General features: G+C 45.2%; 1 protein-coding gene and 1 pseudogene across 13 annotated transcripts in view; both read left to right on the plus strand.

The window, feature by feature from the left end:
* Positions 1–7,303, plus strand: LOC134479631 (nucleolar RNA helicase 2-like; annotated as a pseudogene).
* The window catches only part of LOC134479845 (putative sperm motility kinase W), a 665,424-nt gene continuing 651,514 nt past the window's right edge, over positions 7,272–21,181 (plus strand). For 9 of the 13 annotated variants that reach the window (XM_063264543.1, XM_063264547.1, XM_063264545.1 and 6 more), the window contains exons 1-7: positions 7,272–9,232; positions 13,061–13,317; positions 14,023–14,352; positions 15,190–15,343; positions 16,977–17,233; positions 17,939–18,268; positions 19,106–19,259. In XM_063264543.1, the coding sequence (XP_063120613.1) occupies positions 7,747–9,228 (1,482 nt within the window). In that variant the 5' untranslated portion in view covers positions 7,272–7,746 and the 3' untranslated portion in view covers positions 9,229–9,232; positions 13,061–13,317; positions 14,023–14,352; ... (2 more) ...; positions 17,939–18,268; positions 19,106–19,259. Of the gene's footprint in view, positions 9,233–13,060; positions 13,318–13,598; positions 13,795–14,022; positions 14,353–15,189; positions 15,344–16,976; positions 17,254–17,514; positions 17,711–17,938; positions 18,269–19,105; positions 19,260–20,307; positions 20,346–20,971; positions 21,176–21,181 lie in introns of those variants that run through there. The other 4 variants (XM_063264538.1, XM_063264541.1, XM_063264540.1 and 1 more) reach the window with 4 other exon arrangements.

The following is a 21,181-nucleotide window of genomic DNA, read 5'->3' on the forward strand; positions in this document are numbered from 1 at the left end:
ATGGCTGCATCCTTTATGGAGCATGAGCTGAGGCCACAGTATCTCAGCTCCACGTCTCAGGTTACTGCCTTACCTACTCCACCCCAGGGTACTTTACGTAGCCTTGTTAGAACTGAGAATGGAGAGACACAACAGTAAAGAATGGCAACTGCAGACCTCAGCCCCTGTGAACAGGGCCCATTAGGAATAGAAGGGTAAACATGGTGGACAGACACAGATGGCTCAGCAGAGTGTTTACTTTCCTCCTGCCATTTCGGTCACAGTGAAGAGAAGGTGACTGAGGGAGGACAACAACAGGTGAGCTAGGGATATTTCTCAACAACAACAACAACAACAACGACAACGACAACAACAACAGCAAGTGACTTTGTGATAGGCAGAGGACTCTGAAAGTATGGCAAGGCCTGTCTGCTGAGGCTAGGGTACATGTATTGGCTCTGGCATCTGCTCAGCTGGCTGAAGAAACAGGATATGGTTAATTGAGGAGAGAACAGAGTTCATGCAAGAAAGATCCAAATCCTCCTGGACTGGGACAGGAAATAAAGCTTGAAATGTGACCATCGGTGCCTGTGATGAGACTGAAAAGACAATGAGAGCTAACTGCCCCTAGAGAGGAGAGCAGAGTATGTGTGTCTGTCTGGCAAAATGTCCAGCAGCCTTCTATGTTGGGAGAGGGGATTACTGGAAAGACAGAATAAAACTCTCAGAGACAAAGGTTACCTCTACTGGGCATATACACAAAAGTCCCCTACATATAGCAAGGACACATGTTCCACTATATTGATAAATCCCTTATTTGTAACAGCCAAGCTGGAAACAAACCAAAAGTCCCTCAGTAGCAGAATGGATGCAGAAAATGTGGTCCATTTACACAGTAGAATACTAGTCAGTTATTAAATACAATGACTTCATAAAATCTCAGGCAAATGGATGGAGCTAGAAAATATCATGCTGAGTGAGGTAACCCAGTCACAAAAAAACCCACACACTTTGTACTCACTGAATAGAGGATATTATCCAAAAAGCTCACAATAGCCATGATAAAACCCACAGACCATATGGAGCTAAGGAGGAAGGAAGACCAGGGTGTGGATGCTTCAGTTCTGCATTGAGGAGGTTACAGGATTATTGCAGGAGGTGGAGGAATAAGGGGACCAGGGAGGGAGACAGGAGGAGGAGGAAATAAGGGGGCAATATAAGATAGTGGAGGAGATGGTAAAGAGGAAGAGAGGTTTAGGAAATAGATAAAAATATGTAACAGGGATTACAAACTGGAGATGGCCACCAGAGGGTCCCACAGACCAGGAAATGAGAGGCTCCTAGGACCCACTGAGAATGGCTTTAGCCTAAATGTGCAGAGAAGAGGGACATAGATCCTGAAGAGACCACCTCCAGTATATAGGCACAGTCCCCAATGGAGGGCTGAGCCTGCCCATCTCAAAAGTATTTTACCCAGAAATGTTCCTGTCCAAAGGAAAAACAAGGACAAAAAATGGAGCAGAGACTGAAGGAAGGGTCCTCAAGGAACTTTCCTACCTGGGAATCCACACTGTGTGCAGACACCAAACCTGAAACTGTTGTCTTTGTCATGAGGCGCGTGATAACAGAATCCTGGTTTGACTGATTCTTGGGAGACCTGGTTATCAACTAAGCAATGCAGATGTGGAAGCTTGGAGCTAACCATCAGACTGAACTCAGGGACCCTGGTGGAGCAGCTGTCGCAGGGACTACAGAAGGAGAGGGTTATTGTAACCCAATAGGAAGAAAAACATTGGCCTAACTAACAACCCAGAAGCCCCTGAGTCTTAATCACTGAACAAGGTGTGTACAGGGAGAGATCCATGGCTCCAAATACCTATTTATCAGAGAAAAGAATTGACTGACAGCAAGGGGAGGGTAGCCCCTTGGTCTTCTAGAGGTTTGATTCCCCCAGCACAGGGGTAAACTGGAGAAGTGGGAGGGGGTAGGGGGGTGGGCGAGCACCTACATATAGACATAGCAGAGGGCTGTGAGGGCAGATGTGGGATGGGGCTTATGGAAGGGTAACCTGGATGTGAGATAGCATTTGACATGTGAATGAATAGAATGCTTACTAAATAAAAGAAATTAAACAAAGAACAAAATGGTTAGGGCTGCTCAGTCCATACTACACGAGTTTCCAGGTTCTCCTGGACTTGACAATAGTCTATAGAATCATGGGGAACAAAGTTCCAAGCCCACAGAGACAATGCCTTATATATATTCAATATTACTTAGCATCTCAAGGCTCATCTATTCCTTTCCATTCCTTCCTCTAACATTAACAAACATTGATCCCCTCAACATGAGCTTCAAGTGTGTCCCTCATAACCTTCCATGTATCAGCAAATCAGGAAATCTGCTAGTAGACCCCGGTCTCACTTGACTCTACCGGACAGTCAGGCATTCATAAAAGAAGGCAAAATGACTTCCCACAAGGAAGATGGGTCTTACCTCAGAAAAGGCACAAAGTTCCTGCTGAGACAGCATCTTGTATCGAGACAGAAAGCTAAACCAGAGCTGGGCACTATGGTAACAATCAGTCTTGGGGTATGAGATGCCCTCTTGGGTTCTGAGAATACATTCTCACCCACTAATCTGTGTCCTATCCCTTCTCCAACTTTCATGACCCCCTGGATGTCACTATGGAGTTACCACTTGGAATGGTTGCTTTAGGTTAAGGATCCAAGCCAGGGTGAAGAGCAGAATACAAAGCAAATCATGGCTTCCTACTTCTCTATATACAGAGACAGATGGAGATGTTTTCCAAATAATCTAGCAAAAGAAGACAAAGCCCAAGCAGTCCATATGGTTACTGACCCTATGGATGCCTTAGCAGGTAGAGCCCAATCCACTGAGCCCTTGCAGACATGTGGATAGAATACCTACAGGCCCAAGTCTTCAAAGAGGGTAAACTCTTCACTCAGACTCTGCTCAAAAATAGATTAGAACAAAGCCCCTGTAAGATGGCCTTCTGAGTGAGTGCAGCCCTATTGGGGTGAACCACACCAGGTATCTGTGAATCATGGAACTGTTTCGAGGTGACAGGCACAGTAGATCTCTGGATCCAGTCTCACAACCATCTCATACTTAGAATATCCCATCAGCACCTGCTCTACCTGAGTTGTTGTCTTGGGATTTAGAACATCTGGTGGGAAAAGATTAGGTCACCCAGCAAAAGGCTTTAAAAGACAGGGTCTTATGGCTTAGACTTTTTGAAAAAAGCCTTGGTATTAACATCATGGAGGGAGCAATAGGCAATCCCCACACCAGTGGCTTATATCAACACTTCGTAGATTGAGGACCTGGGAGAATTCAAATCATGCCAAGTCAACAAGTTAGAGGATCCCTATGAAAAGCTACCAGAAGCATTGTCCTCTTAAACAGGCAGAGGCACACACACCTTTTCCTTGACAAACATGACAGCATGTCAGTCTTGTACCAGTGTGCATATACCTAGGGAGGAAGCATTCTACCTCTTCAGATCCCATGTTGCATGAGGTACAAATAAAGGGGTCTGACTATTCCACCTGGAGCCACCAAAGAGATATTCACTGAGAAGTCCTGTAGCTCCCAAACAAGCTGAAGCTGAACTCCTAGTGTCCATCTGGATGTGCTTATCTCCAAGGTACAGCAGCTGGAACTTAAGTGATAGGGCCTGGGAAAGAACCGAGAATGCACCTTGCTTGTCCTGGCTCAGATGTAATGATGATACAGTATCTCATGGTGGGAAAAGCAGGGTATCAGCAGAAAAAGCAACTGATTTCCCTGTGTTCATGGTCAGGAATCCCAGGCAGTGGATGGTTGAGAATCTTGTTGCTTTCACAGTTTGATGCAGCTGGAAATGCACCCCGAGGAAATGTTCCAAAAATCATGCCGTGCGGACCTTATGTTCCTTAGAGAAAAACATCTCAAAAACACTCACAGATACTTGCCCAAATGTTTGCACCTAAGCGCCTGTCACAGTCACAAAGAAGGTTGATTTCTGGGAAGGTAAGGAGCCCATAGAAAGAAGTACTTTACGTTCAGAAAGTTCATTGTTTGATCAAGACAAATGCTGACCAAAAAAGGAGCTGGGAGGACACAGAGCACAGAGCTTGGAAACTGCATGTGTTTGTTTGTACTTGCGTGGCAAATGGAGGGGCACTATTGGAGGTGTGTGCTTGTTTGAATATGTGTGTCACTGTATGCATGTGTTTGGAGATTCTCCTCCTATCTGCCTGGAAGGAGTTTTCCGTTTGCCTTTGGAGCATGATGTACAACACTCAGCACCTCAACTGCGCTGCCTGTCTAGAAGCTGCCTAACTTCCCACCATAATGATTTGGATGGAAACTCACAACCATTGAGCCAGCCACAAGAAAATATTGTACATGACAAGGCAGTAATATATTACCTTTGTCATGGCGTCTTTTCACAGTAGTAGAAATTCTAACAGAAATTGCAGGGGAAGTAAGCATCATCTCTTTCCAAGGGAAGAAATTATTGAGAGATGCAGAGTGGATCACAAGTAGAAGGCTGCTCTGTCGCTCTCTCTCCTTTGCACACAGTTGGGGGACTGGCAGACCTGAGTAGCTCACACTGAAAAATACCAGGAAACTCCCCAGTGATCCAAGTAGGGAGAAGACAGGGCTGAGGAGAGCAAGGAGATGCTGCCAACGCAAGCAAGAGGAAAAGTAGAAAGGAGAAGCCAAAATCGAAGACAGAAGAAGCAATGAAAGGAATGGAAAAGACTTGTTCCTCCAGAGCAAAAGCAGTGAAAGAGAAAGGGCCTTCTGAAGTTGATGTGTGTTCTGCTAAATCCAACAAGGCCAAGAAGGAGGATGAGCCTCAAGACCACAATGCTTGTAAAAGCAAAACATCCCAGAAGAAAAGGAGTCCCTTGAGAAGAAAACAGCCAATGGGAAAAAAACAGAGATAAAAACCAGGAAGTTTCTGAAGCAGAGGCAGACATGCCCAAGCCCAAGGAGAAGAAAGGGAAAGAAGTTAATGAGACAAGGGAGAGAAGAGCCCAGGCTCAAGAATGTCCTCTCCCATTCCGAACCAAACTCCAACTCCAGGGATGCTCCTGGGGAAGAAAATAGTAATGAGATAGAAAAGGAAATACTCATGGAGAAGAAAGGATTCTCTCTAATTTTCCCATACCCGAAGAGACCGTCAAGCTTCTCAAAGCTCAAAGCTTGAGGGGTTTACTTCCCGTTTTTTCTAAAAACCAAGACATTCCATCATGTATACAGTGAGACAGACTTTATTGCCCAGGCATGGACAGTAAGCAGGAAGACCTTCTCCTTTGCCGTCCCTTTGATTGGGTAACTTAAAGGTGGACTTCAAGAGAGGAAGAGAGGCCAAGCCAATCAGATACTAGTGCTGCACCTACAAGAGAATTAGCAAATCAAATGAGCAAAGACTTCAGTGACATCGATAAAAGCTATCAGTGTTTTTTTATGGTGAAACTCCCTATGGTGGTAAACGAGAACAAGTGCAGAGTGGGATTGATATCCTGGTTGGGACCCTAGCTCATATTGAGGATCACTTGCAGAATGGCAAGCTAGATCTCACCAAACTTTAACATGTTGTCCTGGATGAAGATGACCAGATGTTAGATACTGGTTTTGAAGATCAGGTGGAAGAAATTTTATGTATAGCATACAATAACGATTCTGAAGGCAACCCGCAAACATTGCTTTTTCTCTGCAACATGGTCTCATTGGGTATTTAATGTTGCTAAAAATATACAAAACCTACGTATGAACGGGTGGACCTGATTGGGAAAAGACTCAGAAAGCAGCCTTAACTGTGGAGCACAGGAGACAGAGAGGACAGTGGTGAGTGGGGATGTGTTCCAAGGCTACAGTGGTCCTCAAGGGGACATGTTCAACTTCTGTGAATCCACGAATAGTGGCAGGAGCTGTCACAAAACACATGCATAAAGCAGGAATGCCCAGTCCTTACATGGGGACATTCTGCAGAAGCAAAAGGAAATCACCCTGAAAGGTGCTGAAATGGCAATTTTGTGGGTTTACTGGCTGCAAGTGGGTTAGACATCCTGAGGGTGACCTGGTTGTTCATAGATGTACACCAATGGAAATGGAGTCTTTGATCTTTCAAGAAGAACAGGCAGAGCTGGAAGGATAGGGGTTTGAACTGCTTTTACCAAAGAAGAGTACCAGTTACCCCAGGTGGAGCGGAAAGCCAGCACTAAATTTGAATGAATAGGTTTTCCTTCTGAAACAAATAATGAAAGCCTCCAGCAAAGATGCCATCAGACTATTGGACTCTGTGCCCCCACTGCCGTTGGCCATTTCAAGCGGTCAGCTGAGATGCTGACTGAGGAGAAAGGAGCTGTAGAGACCTGGCAGCTGCTCTATCTCCACAGATCAGGGGCCACATCGGTCGACCAGTGCTCCCTGATCCACTGCCCAGCAGCCTTTGAGACCATGATACTGCAGTGCTTTGTTGAGATGTCCAACTGAGCTACACTTGGAAGGAACTCGAGGAGCAGCTAGGCAAGAACATCGATGCCAAAATGAAGGGGATGGTCTTCCTCAAAGGAAAACCGGAAGTTTGTTTTGATGTCTGCACTGAAGCAGACACAGAAACATAGGTGAAGTGGCATGGTTGGAGATGCTGGCAGCTCACCATGGCCACTGAGGAGCCAGAGCTGAAAGGACCCCTAGAAGGATATCAAGGGGGCAGGGGCAGCAGATGGCAGCCATGGTGATTTCATGGGACAGCAGGGTGGAAGCAGGAACTTCCTGGATCAGGGCAGGGACAGCAAGGAGGAAGTAGAAACTTCAGAGGACAATGACCAAGAGGTGACAACAAAAGGTACCAGATCCACAATCAAAGGCCAGAAGTGGAGTTTATAGTAAAGTATTGGGTCAGTGAGTAGAGCCAAGAAGAAACTCTTCACAATGGGCACCCCAGGGTCCCTCCTGCTCTCAAAGTCCCCAGTGCTTCATTCCTTTTAGATGATTTACCAGCTCCCCTTCCTTGCAGAGAGGCTTCTGACCTGTCTGAGTAACCGTCATTCTGTCTTCCTTTTGGAAAGAAGTAGGAATGGATGAATGAATGAATGAATGAATGAATGAATGAATGAATGAATGAATGCATACATAATGTGAGGAGGACAAAATAATCGATCTGATATTGGACCCTCAATGCACTTCCCAGGTGCTGCTCCTCTAACCAGAGCCTCAGGAGCCAATAGAGCATCTGGAGAGGTGATCAAAGTCTCTCTTAGGTTACAGCTTTTTTTTTCTTTTTTTCAGAGCTGGGGACTGAACCCAGGGCCTTGCACTTCCTATGCAAGCACTCTACCACTGAGCTAAATCCCCAACACCAGGTTGAAGCTTTAATGCACTTCCCTGTGCAGCACAGTACTGCCTGTAATTGCTAAACAGTAAATACTGACTCTTTGATCTGCTGAAAGAAGCTCAGAGAGGCTAGTTTCCTTTTCACAAGAATGGAAAGTTCCCTGAGGCCCAGAGTGGAGACACTATGGTTTACAGCCTTGTCTGTTTGGTGCATTTCATGCTGTGACCTCACAAAGAACCACTGTGATGTAAGAATGAGTGTCCTCTGTATAAGACAGTGGGCCAGCCTGTTGAATTTGTCCATAAGGACCAGGGAGCAGGTTAACGTTGACCTGTGGGACTCCTTGATAGCTGTGTATTTTGTTAGTTGACTGGTTATTGTAACTCACAACCTGTGTTCACCAGATCACAGGGATGGACATCACTTCTATTAAGAAGACTTTGGGCAGTCAGTATAGGGTGGCATTCTTTCTTGGCCAGGGTTCATATGGCAGTGTGAAATTGGCCTGGCACCGGAGAACACAGGCCCTGGTTGCCATCAAAACGGTAGAGATCAGCAAGAACACCATCAGGGCAATCCTGTCCGAAATGACCACTTTGGAGTTACTGCACCATCCAAATATAATTTCCCTCTTCCAGATCCTGGTTACAGCGAACCAGATTCATTTTATTTTACAATATGCTCCAGGAGGCAACTTAGTACAACTAATAAGTGAGGAGGGCCCATTGCCAGAAGAAAAGGCTAAGAAAATGTTCGGACAGATCGTATCTGCCATAAGACATTGTCATAGTCTGGACATTGTCCATCGCGACATCAAGCCACAGAATATACTGATAGATGGAGAGGGCAATGTTAAGCTGATCGACTTTGGCCTGGCAGTCAAATGCAGACCTGGTACATTACTGAGTAGGCACTGTGGAACCAGGGGCTTTAATGCCCCTGAACTGGTATTACGGCAGCCATATGATGGCAAGAGTTCTGATGTGTGGAGTTTGGGCGTACTCCTATATTTCATCACCACTGGCTACTTTCCCTTCAGAGGAAACACCATCGATGAGATTGAGCAAAAGATTACAACGGGGACCTATACCGTTCCACATCACCTGTCTGGGCAACTCGAAAACCTGATACATCAAATCTTCACGGTTTCACCAGAAATGAGGCCCTCTATAGAGGAAATTGAAAATCACCCATGGATCAAGAAATGTGAGTTAAAAATCCCGCCCATGTCTGACCCAGATTACAAAATTATAGAAATGCTGTGTGGCATGGGGTATAATGCCAAGGACATCTTGGAATCCCTCCAAAAGAAAAGATACGATGAGCCAATGGGGGCATATTTGAGCTTAAAAAATCACGTAAGCGAAGGGTATGATCTTGCATCTATCACTCCAACCAAGCCTGGGGATCCGTGCCCTCCGCCACCCCCATCACCAGCACATCCCTCTGTCTTTGGCCTTCCTCTCAGGAGAAGGGCCAGTGAGCCCAACTTTGGCCTCCTCCACAGACAGCCCTCAAGGGAACAGAATCCTCTTGACCTCATTCTATCAGGACTCAATATGGGCAGGTGTGTCTCCATGCCTCCTATTGCGGTATACTATCCTAAGAAGCAGAGAAGCACTTCTACCCGTGCCCTCCACTCAAGACCTGTAGCTTCCCCATGCGTCTACAACAACATGTTGGGAGTTGAAATAATCCTGCCACATAAGCAGGACATTGAGATGAATACATCATCTCCCCCTCAGACGATGGGATGGTTTAAGAGACTCCGCAAAGGAATCGGGGACTGTTTTTCAAGACTTTGCTGCTTCCCAAGGGCTCCAAAGAAAAAAACCCAGCATAGATCCTCCAAGAGAGTGGCCCCCCTGAAAAAGGCAGCAAGCAGTACCATATAAAAGGGTAAGCTAATGTGGGAGGGTGCATCTCCACTCTGAATTTTATTGTCTCTGTCTTTATTCATGTATTCTCACTGGAAATATCAGAAGAGTATACATGGGGTCTCTTGGGTTGGGGAGAAGTATGTCTACTCCAGCTGGATAAAACCCTGCTCATTTCCGTACCATCTGAGGAAGAAATATTTTTGGAGAATGCCTAGGTGGTGCTGATGTAACCGAACTAGCAATAATCAGCAAGTGAGTATGGGTACAGTCAGTCTGAAAGGCGGCATATAAGGCTGTTCTCTATGGGGAACATATTCAGATAGAGACTCTGCTTAGGGACCTAGTGCCTGGCAGAGTGACAGTGGTCAAAGTACTAAGGGGCCACCTCCATGTCTCCCTACAATTGAACTGGACAGGCGGAGTGTACTGAGTCCTGTGAGGTCTGACAATGCTGCTTGAATGAATACATTGGGATTCGGCTGTGGATACCCAGTTCTTATGTATCCTGCATGCAGCAGAGAGGGGTCAGTGTCACTAGAAGTTCCAATCTGGCATTCAGAGACTGGTCGTACAGTGTCATGCTAGTCTTACTTACCATCTACTAACCAGGGCTGAATAGCTCCTAGAGGATCTTTCTTGCTACCAGGCTCAAGGCAACTAAACCTCAAAATGAATGTCCCAGGACACTGACCCGTGGGCTCCTAGGTTTCTTTCCCTCCCATCATTTGCTATGCTACCAACAAGGAGACCTATGTTCCCTGTGAGTACAGCAAATGCCTGCTCCATAGTTCACAAGGAGCAGAAATGGGAAGTTTCAGTCCACAACTCTGTTCTTGCTGCTTTCCCTAAGCTGCAGTGCATGTGCTGGCTTGGTCAGCTCCTGATCAGGCCACTGGGCATTCAAAGTGACATCTATTCACGTTCCTACACGTGCTACATAGCTAGGACACTCCTTCCCAGTCTTTCATACAAACCAAACTCACTGAGGTCTCACTCTAAAGCTCGAATTTCTTTGAACTAGCCATCCTCTTGAGAATCTACTGTAGTAGGCTTGGGGCACTGTATGCAGCAGACAGCAGCAGACTTGAGGGACATGGGAAGTGGGCTTCAGGTATGAGAGCTTAAGTGCCTCCAGGATGTGATCGTGAACCACATTTCAAAAGTGCTCCAGCTTTGGAAAGTCCAGACTTCTGTCTACCATGTCTAGTATGAGTCTCAGTGCTGGGCTGAAGGATCCCACACGGAGATTTAGAGAATAATACACAGTGCTTCTATCATGGAGATCACCCGGCTTGTGTGACATGCTCTTCTGTGGGAAGGATAAGAGTAGGCACCCAGCGCATCTCTCTCACTGTGTCCAAGAAAGATGCAAAAGTTGTGAGTGAACCTCAAAGCGGCTAAGCCTGGGAAACTAGAAGGGTTGCTCCCTAAGCATTTGCCATCTTTCTGACACTCAGTCCTCTTCCACATCTGAAGAGCCTGGAGCTGGGACTCTCCTCATTTGTCAGAGGTTAGCCTCATGACATATGTCCCTGCATTTCCATGGGATTTTGTTGGCAGGATGTGGGTTCTTCGTCATGGTTAGGGTTCAGTGTCCTAGCCATCCAGCTTGCTCTTTGCATTCTGGGCAGAGCATGTTCAAGTTCTTCCCCTACAGCATCTGTGTGTCCAGTTCATTGCTAGAGTTAAGTCTTCTTTCATAGGCCTCACGTCATTCTTTCCTAACTGGAACAAGTCTTCCAGTGTCAAAATGAGATCTGAGATTCAATCCTGTGCTCTAGGTTTACTCTGTGTCATGCTATGATCAGTTATCCAGTCAGAAGTCATTGAATAAAAATGTGCTCTGTCCCAAGCCTTCACTCACTCCTGGGTCCAGGGATCTTTAGGCCTGAAGACCTATCTGTCCCCAAGCAGCAGATAACCTGGCAGAATCCAGGAAATCAGGAAGACAAAAATGATGGTGTAGTTCTGCATGCAAACAACTAACTTGGTAAGAGACAAAAGAGTATGCATGGTAGTCCAGGGCATCAGAAGAGACACTTTTGTGAGAGTTACAGCAGGAGAGACCCTGGAAGAAAATAATAGAAGGCACAGAGGGCCATGGCGGAAGCTGTGTGACCTACAGCCAGCATCAATCTCTGTATATGTTGCATATGATGTTGTCTTTTTCTGATACTGCAGTGTTTTGAGTCACTTAAGAATAAACTGTAAGTTTCTCCTTTAGGTGAAAACTCCTGAAATTCCTCTTGACTTTCAGGCTCTCTCAGTCTTGAAGGTCCACACATGGAAAAGACCTGAGGGGTGCACTCTCCTGAGTCCTGAGGATTGGAAAGGTCAAGATAGTGAAGAGAACAGTGGGAAGGAACAGAGTCAAATAGAAATGGGGCTCATGGTGGCATCCCAGAGTCTAGAGGCCCCGACCTTCCTTCACATGCACCTGTAGGCGTTTCAAACTCAGTGGTGGTTCTAAGTAAAAAGTGTCACCAGGCACCTCTATGGATCTGTGTGTGTGTGTGTGTGTGTGTGTGTGTGTGTGTGTGTGTGTGTGTTCATGCTTCCTATCCAAATCAAAGGCTCCATAACCTCGAGACAACATTTTCAGTGTCATAGGAATATCTTTCTACTCTAAAATATAGCTGAAAAGCGGCCCAGTTATACTGACTTGGCTTTTTCTCTCATGTTTCACCATCTATCCCTGGTCTCCTTAGATTTCTCCAGCTGAGAATTTTCAGTAAGTTAGGAAGCTACTATGAGTCTTCTGGGATTAGGCTGCCCTGAGCTGGAGCCACAGTCCAACAAGTGTTCACCAAATGTTTTTGTCTTCATTGCTGCCAGGAACAGAGAGCAGTGGGTCTTGCTTGGCTCTGGAGGAAACTGTTGTGTAATTTAAAACTGATGTATGTAAATATAATGAGGGAAGTCATAGTAACTGAAGGTAGATATTTAGAGGCAGAAACAAGAATAGAGGTCATGACTGGTACTCTTTACTGGCTTCTTCACAATGATTTCCTTGACCTCTTTCCTACTGCCAGATGAGCTACCATCCATACATCCCTACATACTTAGTCATTAATCAAGAAAAGGTACTATAAATGCAGTGGACAATTAGGCAGTGGCATAATGTAAACAAATATTTCCATCCCAATGGCCTAAAGTTGACCAAATTTCCAGGAAAGTGTCCAACCCATATGGGGAGGGGCAATCCCTTTCTGGCATGTCAGTCACATCAGGGTGTGCACTTTTCCTGTCACTTGGATCTGTAGAAAACTTGAATTTGTCTTATGTCACACTTTCACTCGGGTATCTATTAGGTGTCTCAGCCACTCACCATCTCCTCATCAATTCTATCCTCCATTTGTTTAAGTTCTAGGATTTGTAGCTGCTGTGTTTATCTGCAGATGATGGTCAATAGAATCCCTCTGGAACCTAAATTCAGACAGTACATAGAGTGTCTGCACTCTCTGTATCCCAGAGTCAGCATGAGACAAAGCCCAACAACACATGTGAACTCTTCCCTCTCACCCTAAAGGACATGGTGATCCATTAGCTTCCTGATACACAACATCCTGACATCCAGCAGTCAATGGCCTTAGCAGTTCTTAATGGCCTCTGGCTCTCTCAAGTGCAGACTTTAGTCATTAAGGAAAAGGGAAAGGATCCATAACTTCTCCCTTCTCTGTACTTGCTCTAGTGTCCTTCCCTCCTGAGTGCTTTCGCAGTTCCTCTAGTTATAATCTACAAAGGGAGGTCTCATTCAGTCGGAGGTTCTGAGAAATGATTATTCTGTCATTGTCCTGGAAACCTGGGTTTCAGTCCCCCTCACAACTAATTTCTTTCCCTCCTTCAGCTTCCCTCCTGCAGATAATGGTGCATTTGAGGCCAGGATAGTCATGGATTCCTGAGTACAAGGACAGTGGCTCATTGTTGCTAAGGATCCCAACTCAAATTACCAACACTGGACTGAAAACACAAACTAAGCATTGTGACGTGTAAGGCTCTCAGGAGAAGCCAGATCCCAGTGGCATTAGTGTGACAAACAAGCTGTGCCCAAGGAGCTGACACTCTGGCAGAGTCCAGGACATCCAGGAAGACAGAGGTGGTGAGGTAAGTCTGCATCAAAACAGGTAAAAACAGTAATAAAACTGTCAGTTCCCATCCTTGTACAGGTTATTGGGAAACACTGTCCCTGAGAAGACAGCTCTGTCGAGCTGAGCCTGGAGAGAAAGAAGGCATGAGAAGGAAGGCAATGGCAGCCATGTGACAGGCAGCCATCATGAATGACTGGACCTGACGAGTGTCTGTGATACTGTGATAGATATTTATGGACACCCTAAAAGGAAATTTATTGTGTTTCACCTCTTAGTGAAATGCTGTTCTCCACGCAGATCACAGACCCTGGGAGTGTTGGGTATTGCTACCTGCCAAAGGCCTGAAGTGTGCACTACTGTTGTGCTGGTGGTGGGATTGTCAGAAGATGAGGAGGCCATCCTGATAGAGACAGTGTAGGAATCCCAGAAACAACAGGCCATGTTGCTGCACGTGGCTAACCATCGTTGATTTTGCATGTCAGTTTCTAAGCTGGTAAGGAGTGCAGATAAAAACTGTCACCAGAGGTAATCCTGAACCTTGGTTGTACACCAGCACTGTAGTTGGCTTTATCTCCCATGCAGACACTCAGTCTCCCTCAGCACACCCTCTTACTGTCCAGGAATTTTCTTAGCTATACAAATAACACACTGTGTTGTTACAGGTCGAATGACCTAGCTCAATCCTCTGTTCTCTTACATTCTGTCCCTGTCCTCTTTTTAGATATCACCAACTATGACTCTGACATACAATGAAGCAGTCGAGGGCCATGAGGCTTTTCTGACTGAGGCAACACAGCCTGGAGCCCAAATCCCGAGGCTGTGCACCAAAGTCCTTCCGTTTGTCACTGGTGAGCAGAGTCTGACCTGAAAGTCTGGACCTGATCTCTCAGTGAAGGCAAAACCACTTGACCTCTGATTTTGAACTGCAATTGTAGCTAATGCTGCTATTGATTTAAAAATCTAGTTCAATATGTGAAAAAATACACTCTTCGATCTCCTGGAACATTCTGTCTCAGAGAGGACCATGTCTACACGTCAAAGGAAAGACCAGGTGAGGAAGATGGGGAGGTCCCATGTGGATTTCTCACTATGTGATTGATCTCAACCCACTTCCCAAAGTTCCTTTAGTTCCAGCATCAAATTAGTAGGCCTAGGATGAATAGAGCCCTGAAGTGCTGATAGAGACTGAGGGCTCCCTGGGTGGCGTGTCCCATGAAGAGACCCTTCAGGATCTTTGGTGTGGGCAGATTTCTCCTCACTCTTTGAACATCATAGGTTATGAATGCTCTCCCTGAACACTCCGATATTCACTGGTCAGTTTACAGTCCTGCCTACCACTTCAGGAACGTTCTCCCACTCTGATTGACTTCTGGGATCCAGCTTCCTTTTCTATAGAGGGTGCTTAGTGCTGTAAAACGGGAATCTGACTAACACAGTGTGTTGAATAGCTGGCCTTCTGTAATGCCTAGAAGCAGCACAAGATGGGGCTAATGGATCCAGTCATCCCTGTATCCTTCAGCACCATAGAATTTGTGATTAGTTATCAGCACAGAAAACCACTTTTCTTTGATTCTATCTTTTCTAATTCTTTTCTAAATACTAGAACTAAATACTCAATACCAGAACTGACCTGATTGTGTAGGAACATGGGAATATCCTCTAAAGTTCTACCATCTACACACCCTCTGCTGTCCTCTACTTCTGGGCACTTGATCCCTGTGACTGTCTTCCTGGGATGTTCACCCTCTCGTCTATTTACACATCTTCTCTCCAGAGTCTCAGTATAGTGTCATTATGTGAAGAAGCTATGGATGCATCATGACCAACGTAGTGGGGACTCTGTCCTTATCATCCCATGGTATTCCATACTCTCAATTGTCACTTGCAGATCCTGGTGCTTTCCCACAAGAAGTTGCTCAATGTGGCTACCAGGCAGGCCAAACAAAAGCCTCTGTCTGCAGACAGGAGGGCACCAACAATGTGTCAAGCAACCTCATCTGCATCGTCACAAGCATCTGCAGTGTGGATATCTGGTCAACATGGTATGGCCCCTCCCTTCCCTGGCTGCCACCATCAAGTGTCATATAGGTCATCCATTTCAGTGCCAAGACCTAGAGGAGTTCTGCTGGTTAGGGCTTGGAAAAGGTCCAAGTGCAAATGTGATGGCGTTTTGTGTTATTGGTTATTCCTTAAATGTGGGAAATCTGTGTATCCAGCTGTTACAAACTGCCTTCTTCTCTTGGTTTTCTTAGAATATGAATGGAGATCAGACATTCATAGAGAGTGAAGCCATGTCCACCTGGTCCTACCGAGCAAGAGTTGGTAGCTACAGTTTGATAAATTTGACTAAGAGAACCAACAGATAACTTCCACTGTTGTCTGAGTTGTTGTTTTTTAGTGTCAGTGTGATTATCTGAAACAAAATATTTTTAGTTTCATTTCAATCCAGTGACTTAACACTTCCTGGTATACTGCATTAGCACAGTGTAGCTAAGGCACTACAAAGGGGCTACCCATGTTCTATCCACAGGCAGGAGTGTGAGAAATTAATGCATGCATGTATTCTTGCTTGCTAGTGTTCATCTAAAGGCCTCTGCTCTTATGAAGTCTTTCCCTAAGACTAGGGAGTGGCACTGCTAAAATTCTTGTTACTTCCCATGTCATTTAAGATCATAAAATCGATTCTCTACAGACTTGCTCACAGGAGAAGGATCATCTAGAGGATTCCTTTGTGAAGACTCTCCCTCCAGGTCACATTTCCTGTACTAATTGACAGTTATAATTAAAGATCATGAATTTCTCCCAGTGGCCACCTCGCCGCTCAACATTGAAAACTGTCAGACTTGTGACTAGAGGCTTTAGCTTCTCATTTTACCTAGGGTCAAAGCTGATATCTTGTAGAGTGTCCTTTCTGGCCTTCTCAGTTTCTCCCCATATTATACCTGACAGTGTTTCCATTCAGCCATCAGCTCAACACTATGATGTATGTACTGTATCATTGACTAGTACTTTCTAGGCAGAGATAAAAATTTCACAGCAGGCATGTCAGTCACATCAGGGTGTGCACTTTTCCTGTCACTTGGATCTGTAGAAAACTTGAATTTGTCTTATGTCACACTTTCACTCGGGTATCTATTAGGTGTCTCAGCCACTCACCATCTCCTCATCAATTCTATCCTCCATTTGTTTAAGTTCTAGGATTTGTAGCTGCTGTGTTTATCTGCAGATGATGGTCAATAGAATCCCTCTGGAACCTAAATTCAGACAGTACATAGAGTGTCTGCACTCTCTGTATCCCAGAGTCAGCATGAGACAAAGCCCAACAACACATGTGAACTCTTCCCTCTCACCCTAAAGGACATGGTGATCCATTAGCTTCCTGATACACAACATCCTGACATCCAGCAGTCAATGGCCTTAGCAGTTCTTAATGGCCTCTGGCTCTCTCAAGTGCAGACTTTAGTCATTAAGGAAAAGGGAAAGGATCCATAACTTCTCCCTTCTCTGTACTTGCTCTAGTGTCCTTCCCTCCTGAGTGCTTTCGCAGTTCCTCTAGTTATAATCTACAAAGGGAGGTCTCATTCAGTCGGAGGTTCTGAGAAATGATTATTCTGTCATTGTCCTGGAAACCTGGGTTTCAGTCCCCCTCACAACTAATTTCTTTCCCTCCTTCAGCTTCCCTCCTGCAGATAATGGTGCATTTGAGGCCAGGATAGTCATGGATTCCTGAGTACAAGGACAGTGGCTCATTGTTGCTAAGGATCCCAACTCAAATTACCAACACTGGACTGAAAACACAAACTAAGCATTGTGACGTGTAAGGCTCTCAGGAGAAGCCAGATCCCAGTGGCATTAGTGTGACAAACAAGCTGTGCCCAAGGAGCTGACACTCTGGCAGAGTCCAGGACATCCAGGAAGACAGAGGTGGTGAGGTAAGTCTGCATCAAAACAGGTAAAAACAGTAATAAAACTGTCAGTTCCCATCCTTGTACAGGTTATTGGGAAACACTGTCCCTGAGAAGACAGCTCTGTCGAGCTGAGCCTGGAGAGAAAGAAGGCATGAGAAGGAAGGCAATGGCAGCCATGTGACAGGCAGCCATCATGAATGACTGGACCTGACGAGTGTCTGTGATACTGTGATAGATATTTATGGACACCCTAAAAGGAAATTTATTGTGTTTCACCTCTTAGTGAAATGCTGTTCTCCACGCAGATCACAGACCCTGGGAGTGTTGGGTATTGCTACCTGCCAAAGGCCTGAAGTGTGCACTACTGTTGTGCTGGTGGTGGGATTGTCAGAAGATGAGGAGGCCATCCTGATAGAGACAGTGTAGGAATCCCAGAAACAACAGGCCATGTTGCTGCACGTGGCTAACCATCGTTGATTTTGCATGTCAGTTTCTAAGCTGGTAAGGAGTGCAGATAAAAACTGTCACCAGAGGTAATCCTGAACCTTGGTTGTACACCAGCACTGTAGTTGGCTTTATCTCCCATGCAGACACTCAGTCTCCCTCAGCACACCCTCTTACTGTCCAGGAATTTTCTTAGCTATACAAATAACACACTGTGTTGTTACAGGTCGAATGACCTAGCTCAATCCTCTGTTCTCTTACATTCTGTCCCTGTCCTCTTTTTAGATATCACCAACTATGACTCTGACATACAATGAAGCAGTCGAGGGCCATGAGGCTTTTCTGACTGAGGCAACACAGCCTGGAGCCCAAATCCCGAGGCTGTGCACCAAAGTCCTTCCGTTTGTCACTGGTGAGCAGAGTCTGACCTGAAAGTCTGGACCTGATCTCTCAGTGAAGGCAAAACCACTTGACCTCTGATTTTGAACTGCAATTGTAGCTAATGCTGCTATTGATTTAAAAATCTAGTTCAATATGTGAAAAAATACACTCTTCGATCTCCTGGAACATTCTGTCTCAGAGAGGACCATGTCTACACGTCAAAGGAAAGACCAGGTGAGGAAGATGGGGAGGTCCCATGTGGATTTCTCACTATGTGATTGATCTCAACCCACTTCCCAAAGTTCCTTTAGTTCCAGCATCAAATTAGTAGGCCTAGGATGAATAGAGCCCTGAAGTGCTGATAGAGACTGAGGGCTCCCTGGGTGGCGTGTCCCATGAAGAGACCCTTCAGGATCTTTGGTGTGGGCAGATTTCTCCTCACTCTTTGAACATCATAGGTTATGAATGCTCTCCCTGAACACTCCGATATTCACTGGTCAGTTTACAGTCCTGCCTACCACTTCAGGAACGTTCTCCCACTCTGATTGACTTCTGGGATCCAGCTTCCTTTTCTATAGAGGGTGCTTAGTGCTGTAAAACGGGAATCTGACTAACACAGTGTGTTGAATAGCTGGCCTTCTGTAATGCCTAGAAGCAGCACAAGATGGGGCTAATGGATCCAGTCATCCCTGTATCCTTCAGCACCATAGAATTTGTGATTAGTTATCAGCACAGAAAACCACTTTTCTTTGATTCTATCTTTTCTAATTCTTTTCTAAATACTAGAACTAAATACTCAATACCAGAACTGACCTGATTGTGTAGGAACATGGGAATATCCTCTAAAGTTCTACCATCTACACACCCTCTGCTGTCCTCTACTTCTGGGCACTTGATCCCTGTGACTGTCTTCCTGGGATGTTCACCCTCTCGTCTATTTACACATCTTCTCTCCAGAGTCTCAGTATAGTGTCATTATGTGAAGAAGCTATGGATGCATCATGACCAACGTAGTGGGGACTCTGTCCTTATCATCCCATGGTATTCCATACTCTCAATTGTCACTTGCAGATCCTGGTGCTTTCCCACAAGAAGTTGCTCAATGTGGCTACCAGGCAGGCCAAACAAAAGCCTCTGTCTGCAGACAGGAGGGCACCAACAATGTGTCAAGCAACCTCATCTGCATCGTCACAAGCATCTGCAGTGTGGATATCTGGTCAACATGGTATGGCCCCTCCCTTCCCTGGCTGCCACCATCAAGTGTCATATAGGTCATCCATTTCAGTGCCAAGACCTAGAGGAGTTCTGCTGGTTAGGGCTTGGAAAAGGTCCAAGTGCAAATGTGATGGCGTTTTGTGTTATTGGTTATTCCTTAAATGTGGGAAATCTGTGTATCCAGCTGTTACAAACTGCCTTCTTCTCTTGGTTTTCTTAGAATATGAATGGAGATCAGACATTCATAGAGAGTGAAGCCATGTCCACCTGGTCCTACCGAGCAAGAGTTGGTAGCTACAGTTTGATAAATTTGACTAAGAGAACCAACAGATAACTTCCACTGTTGTCTGAGTTGTTGTTTTTTAGTGTCAGTGTGATTATCTGAAACAAAATATTTTTAGTTTCATTTCAATCCAGTGACTTAACACTTCCTGGTATACTGCATTAGCACAGTGTAGCTAAGGCACTACAAAGGGGCTACCCATGTTCTATCCACAGGCAGGAGTGTGAGAAATTAATGCATGCATGTATTCTTGCTTGCTAGTGTTCATCTAAAGGCCTCTGCTCTTATGAAGTCTTTCCCTAAGACTAGGGAGTGGCACTGCTAAAATTCTTGTTACTTCCCATGTCATTTAAGATCATAAAATCGATTCTCTACAGACTTGCTCACAGGAGAAGGATCATCTAGAGGATTCCTTTGTGAAGACTCTCCCTCCAGGTCACATTTCCTGTACTAATTGACAGTTATAATTAAAGATCATGAATTTCTCCCAGTGGCCACCTCGCCGCTCAACATTGAAAACTGTCAGACTTGTGACTAGAGGCTTTAGCTTCTCATTTTACCTAGGGTCAAAGCTGATATCTTGTAGAGTGTCCTTTCTGGCCTTCTCAGTTTCTCCCCATATTATACCTGACAGTGTTTCCATTCAGCCATCAGCTCAACACTATGATGTATGTACTGTATCATTGACTAGTACTTTCTAGGCAGAGATAAAAATTTCACAGCAGACTTGTTGGCCTTCAGGTTGATCTTTTTCTTTTTCTGTTTCCTCTGCCAGGTCTTTTGACAGTTGTGGAGCCCCTCTCACCAATAAAGGTTAGCAACTTGTCGGGCTTTCATGGCATTTATGGCAGTTAGATTGTGCTTCTTAGACTAAGTCCAAATCAGTGCTGCTAGGTATGTATGATGCTTATATACTTTACCCTAATTTAAACAGATGGTGTGGGCACTGAGAACATGTAGCCCTGCAAAGCATTTTAAATTATTTACATATTTTCTCATTTACCTATTCACTCTCCCCTACATTCTGTCTGTAGTCTGTCTCTTCTATCTCTTCTCTGGTTTTTATATCTTTTGTTCCGTCTTTTTCTCATTCTTGGCATCTGTTTCTGACTCTCTCCTGTTCTCTTTCTTACTGCCTAACTCCCGCTTTGTCTATCAATCTGTCTCTCCCTTGCTCAATCTCTATCTCTTTCTCTGTCTCTCTCTTCCTTTCTCTCTCTCGCTCTCTCTCTCTCTCTCTCTCTCTCTCTCTCTCTCTGTGTGTGTGTGTGTGTGTGTGTGTGTGTGTGTGTGTGTGTGTGTGTGTCCATGCATGTGGGGGCAGGTAGCATGTATATTTCCTGGAGAGCCTGTGAAGGTCAAAGTTTAACTCAAGTGAGGTCTTTCTCAAACTCATAAAGGACCTAGTAACTGAACTCTACTACCTATTATTGGAAAAGCTTTTGTAGGTGAAGAACCTGAAGGATCTGAGGCTGTGCCAGTACATGCTGGAGAAATACTTGACTGGACTCGGGAGTAGGAGCCTAGACATTGGCCCACAGAAGTGCTGTTCTCCTTCTTTGGATACCCGTCACAACAACACAATCTTCTCTGTCTACTGGAGTTGTCTTGGTTGTAGATTTGGAGATCCTCAATATCCCAGCTTAGTT

This window comes from Rattus norvegicus, chromosome 7, assembly GCF_036323735.1.
Source record: "Rattus norvegicus strain BN/NHsdMcwi chromosome 7, GRCr8, whole genome shotgun sequence".
NCBI lineage: Eukaryota > Metazoa > Chordata > Mammalia > Rodentia > Muridae > Rattus > Rattus norvegicus.